This window comes from Gobio gobio, assembly GCF_949357685.1.
Source record: "Gobio gobio genome assembly, chromosome: 18".
NCBI lineage: Eukaryota > Metazoa > Chordata > Actinopteri > Cypriniformes > Gobionidae > Gobio > Gobio gobio.
The window spans coordinates 26,670,658-26,684,396 of NC_137111.1; the positions used below are offsets into that span (position 1 = coordinate 26,670,658).

Below are 13,739 nucleotides of genomic sequence, written 5' to 3' on the forward strand. Positions count from 1 at the left end.
ATGTACACATATATATATATATATATGTGTGTGTGTGTGTGTGTGTGTGTGTGAATAATTTCCTGTTATTCCTGAATTTGAGTGAATTATAAGTGCATTTTATCATGCTCACTCTCAAGGCCAAAGTCAAGGTCAGAAATAATCACTCTGCATTCACAACATAATTTCGAATTCCCAGGGTTGTAGATGGCCTTGCAATCCCTTATCTGCTACCCCAAACTGGGCTAAACTTCTCACATCCTCGTTGTCCTAGCATGCATATCACAAACAATGATTTTACTATGACATTCAGCATATTTCTATGGTACAGTCATGGATATGGACTATTTATAAAATGAAGGACTGAGCAGTGCTGTGTATTCCACTGGTGTCAAGAACCAAACAATGTCATGCCTATTTTACATGATGCATTGTTCAAGATAAAACATGTACTTAGGAATTTCATGTCTTGGAGAGTCTTTGTACTGGAGTGATCCAAATAGTCTTCATTAATGTCCCATTAGCACTATCACGCATAATAATAAAAACAATAATTTTATGTGCATCTTAAAATGCAAGACATTTATACTAGATTAGTAAAAAAAAAAATCTTAAAGGGTTTGCGGACAAAAAGTATTCTCGTTGGTTCATAGCATTATGGTTGAACCACTGTATTCACATGGACTATTTTATCGATGTCTTTACTACCTTTCTGGGCCTCGAAAGTGGTAATAACGTTGCAGTCTATGTGGGGTCAGAGAGCTCTCAGATTTCATCAAAAACATCTTAATTCGTGTTCTGAAGATGAACGAAGGTCTTACAGGTTTGAAATGACATGAGTAATTAATGACTGAATTTTCATTTTTGGGTGAACTAACCCTTTAATGTCCTTTAGTCTCAATTAGGTCAATGCTTAAAAGGGGTTACATTTCCTACATATTTTATTAGTCATAATTTAGTTTTAGCTGTCTTTGAGCACTAAAATGCATCGCTTTGTTAAATTATTGAAACAAATGCTTTGGAGTATCATCTAAAAACACACTATGAAATCACACTATAAGAGCTCAGTCAGCAGCTTTTTGATGGCTGCAGTGTGTCTTCCTCTCTCATGTATCAGAGAGAGATGGGAGGCAGAGCGAGGCCCAAGGCACAGTGTGTGGTTTGGCCAGCAGTAGACTGGGAGGACATCCAGCACGGCAGGCCTGAGGCTTTCAGATGAAGAAGATCTTTATTTTGAATTCACCACTTTCCAGCCTTGAGAGGTGAAAGTCTGTGTCTTAACTTAATGAGAAATCTGACACCAGTATAATGTTCAGCAAAAGTTTATAATAACAAACATCATTCATTTAGTCACTTAACAGATAATTATTTAACGTTCATACAATTTTGAAACTTTAAATAATATATTTTTATATGTAATACTGCTGAATTTTTTATGAATTCTAACAATGCAATGTTGTGAGAACGAACGTGAACAAATGTGAACGACAGTCCGGGACAGTTGACAGCCAGTGCTGCATCATCATGAAAGTTTAAGCCTTGCCTATTTAAATATTAAACTGCAAGAGACGTGAACGGGAACTCAATTCATTACTTGTGCGCTGTGAGGGAAGTTTAAACATCTGTAGAGCGCACCTAGAAATCCACGTCTCAGACAGTGTGCGAATACTAAATGGACCTCTCTTTCACATCTTCTTGCGCTTGAATTGACAAATTCACACAAAATTTTGTAAAAAAAAAGCCTGTCTCTGCGAGTATCCTAGTAAACATAGGTTATGTCTTAAGTGAGTGTAAACAGTTGAGAAATAAATCGCATGTGTAGCAGTATGAGTATATTGGATCCGTGCTTTAGGTCTTAAAGTGACAGCAGCCTAATATTCCTGCTGTCTGTTTTTTATGTTAATCAAACAAAATAAGACTGAAAAAAAAAATCACTCAATGCTCTTGACTGAATAACTTTTAAATCTAAGGATCAATCTATGTTTAATTTATACAGTGAAGACTATGCAGAATATATTTACATTTATAGCCTATAGTTAGTAGTTTAATCTGCGGTATCAATACTGAAAAAGAGAATTGTGAATTTTCACTGGTATCTAAAATTGTGGTCATAACTCCCTGTTTTGCTGTTTTAGTCTATCAGTCTGTCTGTCTATCTATCTCACCTAGAAATGCCTGAGCAACCAACCAAAACACCATATAGGAACCACCAATACATGGCCAACCAACCAGCCAGAACACCCTAGCAACCACTTAGAAATGCCCCAGAAACCACCCAAGAACACCATATAGGAAACGCCTAGTCACACACCAAACAGTCAGAACAGCCTAGCAACCAGTCAAAACACCTTTGCTAACACCTAACAAGGTTACATCCCTTTAAAATCCCCCCCTTTTTTTCCCAAACATCCCAATTATATGTCTGGTTCACTATCTTTGTGGGAATTCACCATAGATGTAATGGTTTTTATACTGTACAAACTGTATATTCCCCTTACACTAACCCTACCCATCACTCAGCATTTTTACATTTTCAAAAGAACTCATTCTGTATGATTTATAAGCTTGATTCCTCATAGGGACCTCAATTTAGGTCCCCACGGTTCCCCATGAGTCAGTGTGCATTTAGGTTGAAGTCTCCACCGGGATAGAAAAACATGAACACACACACAATCTGAAACATTCAGGGCAGATATGCAATTAAGTTCAGAGTGCTCACAGAAATATCCCAATCTTCTTTCAGTCCACTCTCTTTGAACAATCTAGCTGATCTCTAATTGCGAACACAATGCGTGTCAATTGTGCTTGAATTCTTTATGTAGAGTAACCAACATAAACATGCTCCAAAATATCTGCCATTTGGAAACTCTTATCAGTGCTGTTGGTTTAGCTCTCTCTGTGGGGCTGCTGTTTCTGGTTCTGATTAGTGCAGATGGGAGCCACTCTTTGGTGAGTCTCTGCTCTCCTGATGGGCCCCCATGACTCCCACTGTCATAAAATCAGTTGACCCACAATGGCTTCCTTACATTCTGACAGCCATTAGCTCTTCCTGTGTGTTTTTACTTTGTAGAGAAATGCAAGGAATAGGATTATTCTGAACTTTGTGATCATTAGTCTATGATACCCCATGGTTATGTCTACATGACAAGACCTTTATTTAAACATACAACCACAGACATTATAGATAAATGTTTCTCAACCATTTTTTATCATATGTATTCCTTCATTGACAAAAAAAAAGAAAAGTGCTCTTTTTAACTTATTTATACTGGATATCATTTAGCATGATCATAACTAAAATAGCCATTACACGTAAAACAAATTGATACCGTATAGGTGAAAAAACAAGTCGCTTAGTTTTAAACTGAAGCAGTGTAAGAAATAAAGAATCGGTTACAATATTTTATAACTGCACATAGTTTGATATTATGGATTATATATTAAATGGAACAATAACAGTAAATAGAGTGAAATAACAGTGTGGGAAAGTGTGAGATATATGTGAAACAAGTACAGACCAAGTGCATAAACTCTACACTATAGTGTTCTAAAAGTTTGGGGTCAGTAAGATGTTTTTTAAAGATTTGAATACTTATTAATACTACTCAACAGGGGTGCATTGATTAAACTGATCAACTGTTACAGTAAATACATTTATAATGTGATTCTACAGCATTCGTTTGATTTCTATTTCAAATACATGCTGTTCTTTTGAACTTTTTCATCACAGAATCCTGAAAAAATAAATGCATCATGGTATATTAAACATCATGGTATATTTGTATCCACAAAAAATATTAAACAAGGCAACTTTTTTCAACATTGATAATAATAAGAAATATTTCTTGAGCACCAAATCAGCATATTAGAATGATTTCTGAAGGATCATGTGACACTTTAATGACAATGAGTTTTACCATCACAGGAATAAATTACATTTAACACGTTAAAATAATTACAAAATCAATTATTTAAATCTTCTGAAAGCCCCAATATTTAAGTCATATTTTCTCTTTTATGGGTTTAACAAAGGAAAATCTAAGTCTTTACTAATAGCTCCTGGAACCCATCTGTAAAATCTATACACTTGCAAATAGTATTACAGAATAACACAAATAAACTGTATCGTCACAATACTTCATGAACTAACTTCATATGAAATCTTAATCAAAATGAGCAGGGAAAGGGTTAAAGTGTCAGTTTCAGATCAGAGAGCAGACAAACACCTTTCAGCATAGCTCAGGCAAAATTACAGGCCCTCACATTCATGCAAGACTACCTCACCAGCAGCAACTCCACTCCTCACAGCCTGTTCCAAAAATACACAACTCACAAAGCCACAGCTTCCTGGATCTTTTTCATGCATTTGACACTCCAGATGTTACAGTCCTTACAAGCCGCAGCTGGACCCAACATAGACGATTTACAGGTTAAAGAACAAAATCCCCTCCATAAATTCTTTTCTGGCTATAAACGCCGTACTGTACTTTCACCACGGTAAATCTCACATATCGATCGATATAAGTTGCCGTCTTTATGAGTAAAGTGTGTCCTTACCCTTAGCATGAACAGATCGGTGCTCCTGCAGTTTGCGGCAACCGAGTCCCATGTTGGCACGCTGGTGCCAAAGAGGGCAGCCCTACAGCTGTGCCATGTTAGTTACATCTCTGGCCTTCCTGGAAGGTAAATACGCAACATAGGTGTGTGCTAGGTGCATGCGAATGAGGGAGAGAGGAGAGGGAAAAACTGTGCATGGGACGAAGAAAGATAGTGAGAATAGAGGAGTAAAAGAAAAAGGAGTGAAAGAGAGAGCGCAAAGAACCCCACAGTACCATCACCACCAGAAACCCGAAAAACAAGTCCTCAGTCTGCTTCATTCATTCATTCCAAAAAAAAAGAAGTTGTTGTGTTCTCTTTTTTTCCAACCTTTTTCTTCCCCGCCCCCTGGTCTGTCAGACTCGCCCTCGCTCACCCTCATGAGCAGAGCCACCACAGTGCTCATCTTTGCCAAACATCCCCCCAAACACAAACAGACCTGGCTAATCAATCTGTGTGTGTGTGTGTGTGTGTGTGTGTGTGTGTGTGTGTGTGTGTGTGTGTGTGTGTGTGTGTGTGTGTGTGTGTGTGTGTGTGTGTGTGTGTGTGTGTGTGTGTGTGTGTGTGTGTGTGTGTGTGTGTGGTTGGGGGTTGATGTGACTTCACATGGGAGGCGGTTGAACATTTCTGTAAGCCTGACGCACAAATCTCTGCATGTTGCCTGGATCTTTTCCCCTATTAAATCTAACGGCTTATTAATTAAAACTTCCCCTCTTTGAAGACATTTCGGAGACCACAAGGGGCTTTGTGTGTTACACAGATGCTTTTATTGCACATTGCCAGAAGGCTTTAGATCTGAGCTTTTAATGTACCAAACTGCAATCTTCACAGACAGAGCATCACGCTTCTGTCAGCTGTAAGGACATGCTCGGATCAGACCTCCCTACTCCAGTCTGCAGTCGTACTTTTGTGTTGAGAGCAGGCGTAAATAGAGCCATTGTTTGAGTGACTGATATAAAAAGACCAGGACTTATGGAAAGCGGGTTTAGTTTGCAGTACATAACAAAACACCATTACACAGAGAAGCTCAGTGTCCACTTTGCAAAAGGATAATAGGGGTGACAATAATAGTCAAGGTGTAAGAAATGAACTGCAGAATGTAAAAAGTATATAAATGGAGGCCAGTGTTGAATCTCAACAACTAATGCATGCTTCATTCTCAGCAGAAGTTGCTAAGACTTGCCTTTTGTTTGGTCTTTTTAAGTGCTATTCTTTCTCCAACTCCTAAGAAGTGTGCAAAGACTCTCAGAGACAGGGGATTTAGCCATTATTCACTTTTAATCTTAATTTCAATAATCTGAAATGCAAGACCACCAAGACACATCAGAGGTTTTTGTGTCCACTCTACATGCCAAATAATCAATGACTAATCAGTTTTATTTATTTTTTTACACAAAAAGTGTGTGATTTTCAAGCATGACAGTTTGTTCTCCTTTACGTTTCACTTAAGTATGAACTCATAAATCCATTAGGAATACCTTGCAAGTAATAATGTTAAATACATTTGTACAATTCAAAATAACTGCTTTCTATTTTAATATGTGATTTATTCCTGTGATGGCAAAGCTGAATTTTCAGCAGTCTTCAGTGTCACATGATCCTTCCGAATTCATTCTAATATGCTGATTTGCTGCTCAAGAAACATTTATGATTATTATTATAAAAAAGTTGTGCTGCTTAATATTTTTGAGAAAACTGTGATACATTTTTTTCTTCAGGATTCTGATGAACAGAATTCAAATATTTAAACATTTATTAGAAATAAAAATCTTTTGTAACAATATAAATGTCTTTACTGTGACTTTTGATCAGTTTAATGTGTCCTTGCTGAATAAAAGTATTAATTTACAAAACAACAACAAAAAATAACCTTACTGACCCCAAAACTTTTGAACGGTAGTGTAATGATTTATTCTTTACCTTCTTTTTTCCCCTACTTTCGTTCCATCATGCACTTGTTCATACTTAGATTTTGCTTCAGCATCACATTAAAGTATTAAAGTTAATTATGACTAAGCGCTTAAAGTCTCAGAAAAGAATACAGACACCTCTGTCCTGAATGCCAAATCATGTGTTGGAATAGGTTAAACTTTTTTTACGTTCAGGTTTGATTGCTGTAGCAACAGCTTGTGATATTTACATGTTGTAAATGAAAGAATTCTCTCATCAGTCACTTTACGACAAAGACGAGAGAGAGTCTGCGTGTTGCTAGGCACCTAAATAAAATATCCCAATAAGAGGCTAAAAGACAACAGCATTTCACTATAACATCACCAAAACTATATAAACTTGACCCTAGCAGATGAGTTTCATAATGCAAACAGATTTTTCATTTAGGATTTCTGCAGAGGATTGGAATAAAAAAACACCATCAAAATTAGCATCAAAATCTAACATAACATTTGTAAACAGAAGTGTCTCTAGCCATCTATAGTTACAGAAGGGCATGAATAAGGCAACTGTTAGGGCCACAGATAAGTGGAGAAAAAAGCTGTCACACAAATACAGTGTACGAGATTTTCTAATATTTGACAGTCAATGATGGCTCTCCTGGGTTTCGACAACAAGCAACTGTGTCAGTAAATGCACGTGTCAAGCATGTGTCAGTGAATGCAGTAAAAGCATGTGTCACTACTGTGGACATGCAAATACGTATCAGTTTTATCCATTTAGGGGCCTTCCACACAGAACAAATTTTCCCCTTCCACTGTGCTACTTTTCCATAGTTTTTCATTTCTTGCAGTGTCTCGCGCATGACACGGTATTATAAAAACTTTACAAAAGTTAAAATCAGTTCAACTTTTAAAAAAATGCATCTCTAGACCTAGCGCTTTTTTCATTCCACTGATCTGCGCCTCGCATTTTTAACAACAAAAATGCTTTCTGTGTGTACCGCCCCTTAGTCTTTATTTTGAATCAAGGAATGTCCCCCATATGAGGGGACTGCCTGCAACAGCTCATGTTAACCTATGACACTCCATACTGAATTCAAGGTTCAACAGCCTGACCCAGCACGTCCTTAGCTTATGAGATTCTGGGTCAGGCAGTGCAGAATGATGTGATATGCGGAGGTTCCCAGAGTACACGTAAACAATAGACGCTTCAGCAGAATCTGTCCCACGGGAACATACTGCTTCATCTGTAGCGTGACCCATGTGACACAACAGAGGTGGATTGTTTGCTTTGAATTAGAAATTCAGGATAATCGTATATTATTGTTGATATGTGAAATTCCTAAAGTTAATAACTGTTGGATAATGTGTGCCAAACAAGATAAATGACAACTAAACAGAAAAAAAACAGATGAAAGACTTAAAGGGGTGGTAAAACACATTCTTTCGAAGGCTTGATTGTGTTTGTGGGGTGCACTGTAACATGTGTTCATGCTTCGTTTTTTTTTCTCATATATTTCACCTTTATTCTACACTGCTCTGTCCCTTCTTGTAAAAACGGTCTGATGGTTTCCGGGTTCTATGAAGCCGGTCCCTCAAAAATACGCAATGGGCTCAGATTGGTTAGCTGGCTCAGTGTGTTGTGATTCGCTAACCGCCGAGTGCACGTTTGTCGGAAACGTCACGCCCCTTACCTTTACAGGTAGACTGTGCTTTGGGTAGTATTAGAAACAATGGCGTCAATAAAACCATACCAATTTGAGCCGAATCAGACCCAGACAATTTTAGTGAAGATGATCGAGCAGAACCTGTTCAGTCCTCAAGAGTAAAGACTGCGTATCTATAGTGATCGCTACTGAATGGCACTGTTACTTTTGTATTTTTAGAACGATTATAGCCAAATATCTGTTGCAAGAACTATTAACCCAAAACGAACACTAAACTTTGGCTTTACTAATAGCTAAATCAAACACAGAACCATGTTTAGCAAGCCTGTAGATAAACAATACATAAAAGCTCTAATCCAAGAATAATTTACACTAATGCCAAGTTCGCTGTTGAGATTTAAAAAAAAGTTTGTAACGTTAGGTGTTTGTCGGATAACGTTAAGGATGAATGAGCATTTAACAAACTGGTTTGCAGAGCCAAACAGCCAGGGGCGGGTCTAGACAATTTTTCGTGGGGGGGCCAGGCTGGGGCACAGACTCAGAGAGGGGTGGCACATTTAAATACATGTAAACAGTGAACCAGTATAAATAGCCCTACACTGGAGGTAATAATACTGTATATTATTGATAACAAAACGTATTATAATGAGTGAAAAGGAATTAAAAATGAGCAACTTCAAATGTGATATGAAATAACAAATAACTCAACAGTAGTAGAAGAACATGGGTTGTAGTAAATGCAATGCAAGCATGATTTTTGATGGACCAACATTAGACAACAGTAGAAAGGCTTTTGAGCTCAACAAGAAGCTGTAGCAGTGTTTATTCATATTCATATTACATTATAAATATATTATTTTTGTTTCCCACAGGATTTTTTGAGACTGTGCTGGGTATACATTGGTCCCTCTAGGCTAGGGGTTGCTCCCCAAAAGAACATTTTGTTCATTTTAAATTTAAATGCATAAATCTGGTGCATTTTGAGAGAAAAATTAAGTGACTAGATCCATAAAGAAATTTGTTTTTGTAAACAATTTTGTAATTTAGTAGTAATTTATTTATTGGTTGCATAGATATGAATGGTGATGGTATAGGGCACATAAATGATAGTTCATAAATGGTAAAACATGGAGAGTATGCATTCAAACCATCAAAAAAATACAGTAAAAGAGGTTACCTTCGTTGAGTTAACTTATTTCTAGAATAATTAGTGGGGGCCTGTAATACATATTTTTTATGTGAATATTTAGGCTATAGGGTCTAACTGTTCAAATTACTCATGGTTCAGTCTGTATGTGCTATATTCAGGGAAAAAAGAACTACTGTCAAATAAAAATAAAGAAAATAAAGAAAATAAAAACAAATAATCTAACTATGCAAAAGCACAAATAAATACAATCAGAGCAAAGATACTTATAAAATAAACAGTGCTTTTCAGGTTTTTCTGGTAGGTCTAACATTAGTTCTCAGAAATGGAATATCCGTAATCAAATGTAAAATTACATTACACATTTGACTGTATAAATTAAAGACTGTTATTAAAGTTATACAAGCTAAAGCAGTGAGTGATTTACTTGTCTTTTGTAGTTTGATTAACATTAAAAACACAGACAGCAGGAATATTAGTTTGCTAGAATACTCAAGACGATCATGTTGAAAATTTTTGTGTGAATTTGTCCGTTTAAGCGCAAGACTTTAAAGAGAACTCAATATTTGCTCGAGACGCGAGTTTGCGCGCTTCGGATGAGCACAAACACACACACACACACACACACACACACACACACACACACACACACACACACACACTTCTCACAGCGTGCACAACTTCTCATTCGCGTTTTCTAACTCCTGAATTGGTTTAGTTTTAGTTTATGTTTGTGCTCAAATGTTTTTTTATAAGCTTTAAAGTAGAGAAACCAACCACCGCACTTCGCCGTCCGTTTGCGCCCACTATTTACTCCGATAACAGCACGTCATGGTAGAGTGGTTCCTCCCCAGTGCGGAGCGGCTCCACAACAACAACAGGGCGAGGAGTACAGTGGCCACTTGCATGCATACAATAAAATATAAATAAATCAATGCTCTGTAAAATATTAGTTTTAGTTAAGAAAACCGCTGGAACTACTTGTAAAGAATTCAAACTGACAAGTCCAACAACATATTACCTTCCGACTCTGATGGGTGGGGGGGCACTTGGGGTGGCCAATTACATTTTGGGGGTGGCCCGTGCCACCCCAGGCCCCCCTCTGGCCCCGCCCCTGCAAACAGCGTTGTCATCTGTGTATTTCCTTGCTACAACGTACAATTAACAATACGAACTATTACAGGAAAACACATCGACGAAAAATAAATCTTACTTACAGGTTGTGGCCCTTAAACAGCGTCTGTTTTTAAATCCATCTTTCAGGACAAGCCGTTGTGCGAATCCTTCATTGAACTCGCTAAGATTGTGGAAGCTTTCCTCCGTGAAATGTGCAGCGGGAGCCGCGCGCGCCCGTCGTGCATCCACACTGGCAGTGTTTGTCTCGCGCAGCTGAACCGCGGCTTGTGTATTGCAAATACAGACGAATATTGTCCATTATGTCACATTTTCCGGTCTTCTCCTCCGACCCCTGTCTGTCTCGTGCTTTGATTTATGATGGGCAGCATATATCTGCTGCAAATGCGACCTGTTCCCCTCTGTCTCATACACACATGCATATAACATGTTGTATGTTAAACGCACTGCAACGCACCCCCGTCCCTAGGAAGGCTGAACAAAGTGGACCTGCAATCCGGATGAAAATAACAGCGTTTCGTCGGCATTGCGGCAACAACACTCCAGCCTACTAACTATACCACAACAACGCTTCCCTGCGGCAATACAAAATGGCCTCGTCCCCCCTTATTTAATATTCTCAGAGGAGGGGTTTATGTAAATATTGGGGCTGGTGATGTCAGAGACCCTGGAGGAATGTCTGGTAGTCCCTACCGGCCGTTTGCTGTAGTCCTTAGAAATTGATTTCTTTAAAAGCAAATATCTCCCTTTGCTTTAAACTTTGAACGTTGTAACTTTGCAGATGTTGTTTATGCTCAAACAGCAACATTACACACTAGCTAAAGTTAGAAAAGTGAAATCGTGGTTTACCTCCCCTTTAACAATTACCGGTACTTCACCTTATTGTTAAAGGGTTAGTTCACCAAAAAAAAAGAAAATTATGCAATTAATCATGTTGTTCCAAACCCGTAAGACTTTCGTTCATCTTCAGAACACACATCTTTTTGATGAAATCTGAGAGCTTTCTGTCCCTCCATTGACGGTCTATGCAACTACCACTTTGGCTTTTATTCACATTCAAACATTGATCACAAACAGAAGCTCAACTGAACCTCCTTGATGCGCAAGAACAAATCTCATTGGTTCTTCCGGAAGCTCAAACGTGCTGCGTAACACACAAGAATGAACCTCATTGGTTCTTGCAGAAGCTCAAACGTACTGCGTAACACACGAGAATGAACCTCATTGGTTCTTGCGGAAGCTCAAACGTGCTGTGTAACACACGAGAATGAACCTCATTGGTTCTTGCGGAAGCTCAAACGTGCTGCGTAACACACAAGAATGAACCTCATTGGTTCTTGCGGAAGCTCAAACGTGCTGTGTAATAACTTCTACACAGGTCAAAGGTTTAATGGAAAAATGTATATACATTTCCGAATTTTACAATATTCAGTATGCCTAATGAAAGCACTCATCAGGCTGCAATGTCATAAATTTGTGACCCAGAAAAGTCTTAAGTATTTATTATTCAGTTTTATTTTTTCCTTTTCAACGTCATACATTTTTCAACTTTATTTTTAATTTGTTGTTCATCTTTTTATTTTAAGGTGTAAAGAAAACCAAACAGATTGTCAATGTGGTCTCAGACTTTTGAACCTCACAGCAGGTGGTCAGCATTTTGCATATGAATGGATTTTAGTCTTCACAAATGTCCTTCATGTATCCTCAGAGGACACCTCATGCCCTCTAGTGATTAACTCTGGTAATGAGGAAGCTGTATTTCATCAGTAACAATATGCAAGCTCCCGTTCAGAGCCTGAGAACAGTGCCTTGTTTGTTTTCTTGCTTTACCATTATATTCTTTCTTGAGTGACAAGTAGGACTAATTATATACTGTATACACTATACAGTATAGTATAAAATATAATGTGCACAGATTATGCCCTGATGGCACAAACCATCTAAATGTTTTTTTTTTTTTTTTTTATTAGACCACAGAAGATTCAGGTATATTTAATTATCTCATACCTGGAACTATTTCAAAAAGATGCCGCCCAGGTTCATCAGAATTGGCTGTCAGCTCGTTGACTTGACTCCCCTGCAATGGGATACATCCCTGGAGGGAAAAAGAAAGAAAAGATGACTTTACAGTGAAAAGAGGGCTGAAAGTCACGTCTTTAGCACAGTTTGTGTCCAGTTCGCTCGGTTTTAGAACTTTTTAACTTTTTAAGCTGTTTTATCTTTTATAGCATTAGCATAATGAACAATTTCTCTGCCGTGATAAACTGGAGATCAGTGTTCCATTAGGCTATTGTAATTTGATAATTGATTTGTGGTGCTAATAAGCACCTATGGGGGTTCAGCTTCAGGGCAGATAAGGCATTGCGGGATTTGAGTTTTTACACTGTAATCAGCAATGCTGAGTCATGCATAATTAGACACGACAGTCAAATCATAAATTATGCACCAGCCACCTTTAGTTCATCCTCCAACCTTTGCTGCATTAACACAGAAATGTGAGTTCTCATCGCTCTAAAATCCTCTCTGCTATTCAGCTGCAGTTAAATGAAATTTCAGAAGGTATGCATTGATAAGGGTAAAAATGCTTATAGGGTTACCCACTCAAATGCAAGCCGGGCACATTTCTGCAGCGGAGATTGAATTTAGCTGTGATGGAGATGGGATGGGGTGGGGTCGGGGGGAGGGGGAGCATTACAGGCTCCAGAGGAGAATAATACGACTTGAAGGATGGATGAGCCAGAGTGGCCGGTATACACTGAGTAAAGTCATGCTGCATTAGGGGTCATGGGTCAGCTGCTCTGTATCCGCTAAATGCTTTGACTTACACTACAGCCAAGCGGGAGGGCATGCTGTTTCCAAATGAGCTTGTCAGGCTAACAGCATGCTGATGTCATCTTGCTGTAATGGAGACAGTGGAGGACATAGCTTTGTTTCCAAAGCCTCGCTGACAGGGGAGAATGAATCCCTATATATGATATTTAGTTTCGTATTTCTTTTTCTTAGGTTTGTTTAGTTTTTTTTTTCTTTTTTGTACTTAATTTTTTGTGATTATTTTTCAGAATAAAATAACATGCATTCAACTCACAAACAAAATATACAATATATCAAAAATGTTGCATTCAATTTCATATTTTTAAAAAACAAGTACTTGATACATGAACAGCAATGAGGAAATTTTAGGGGAGTTGAAAATCACAAATTTAAAAATTAGCAAATTCTTGCATAGTGTCTTGAGTACTTATTTCATTTTTTCAATATTTATAATGTATACGTTCATGTACATGGTTCAAAAGTGTTTGAAAGACGCCTCCAGGATGCTCACCA

General features: G+C 38.0%; 1 protein-coding gene across 3 annotated transcripts in view; it reads right to left on the reverse strand.

Annotated features, from left to right (window-relative positions):
• arhgap22a (Rho GTPase activating protein 22a) overlaps positions 1 to 13,739 on the reverse strand; it is a 37,095-nt gene that overhangs the window by 13,852 nt on the left and 9,504 nt on the right. For 2 of the 3 annotated variants that reach the window (XM_079843390.1, XM_079843391.1), the window contains exon 3: positions 12,423 to 12,510. In XM_079843390.1, coding sequence (XP_079699516.1) covers positions 12,423 to 12,510 — 88 coding nt within the window. Of the gene's footprint in view, positions 1 to 4,536; positions 4,837 to 12,422; positions 12,511 to 13,739 lie in introns of those variants that run through there. The other variant, XM_079843392.1, reaches the window with a different exon arrangement.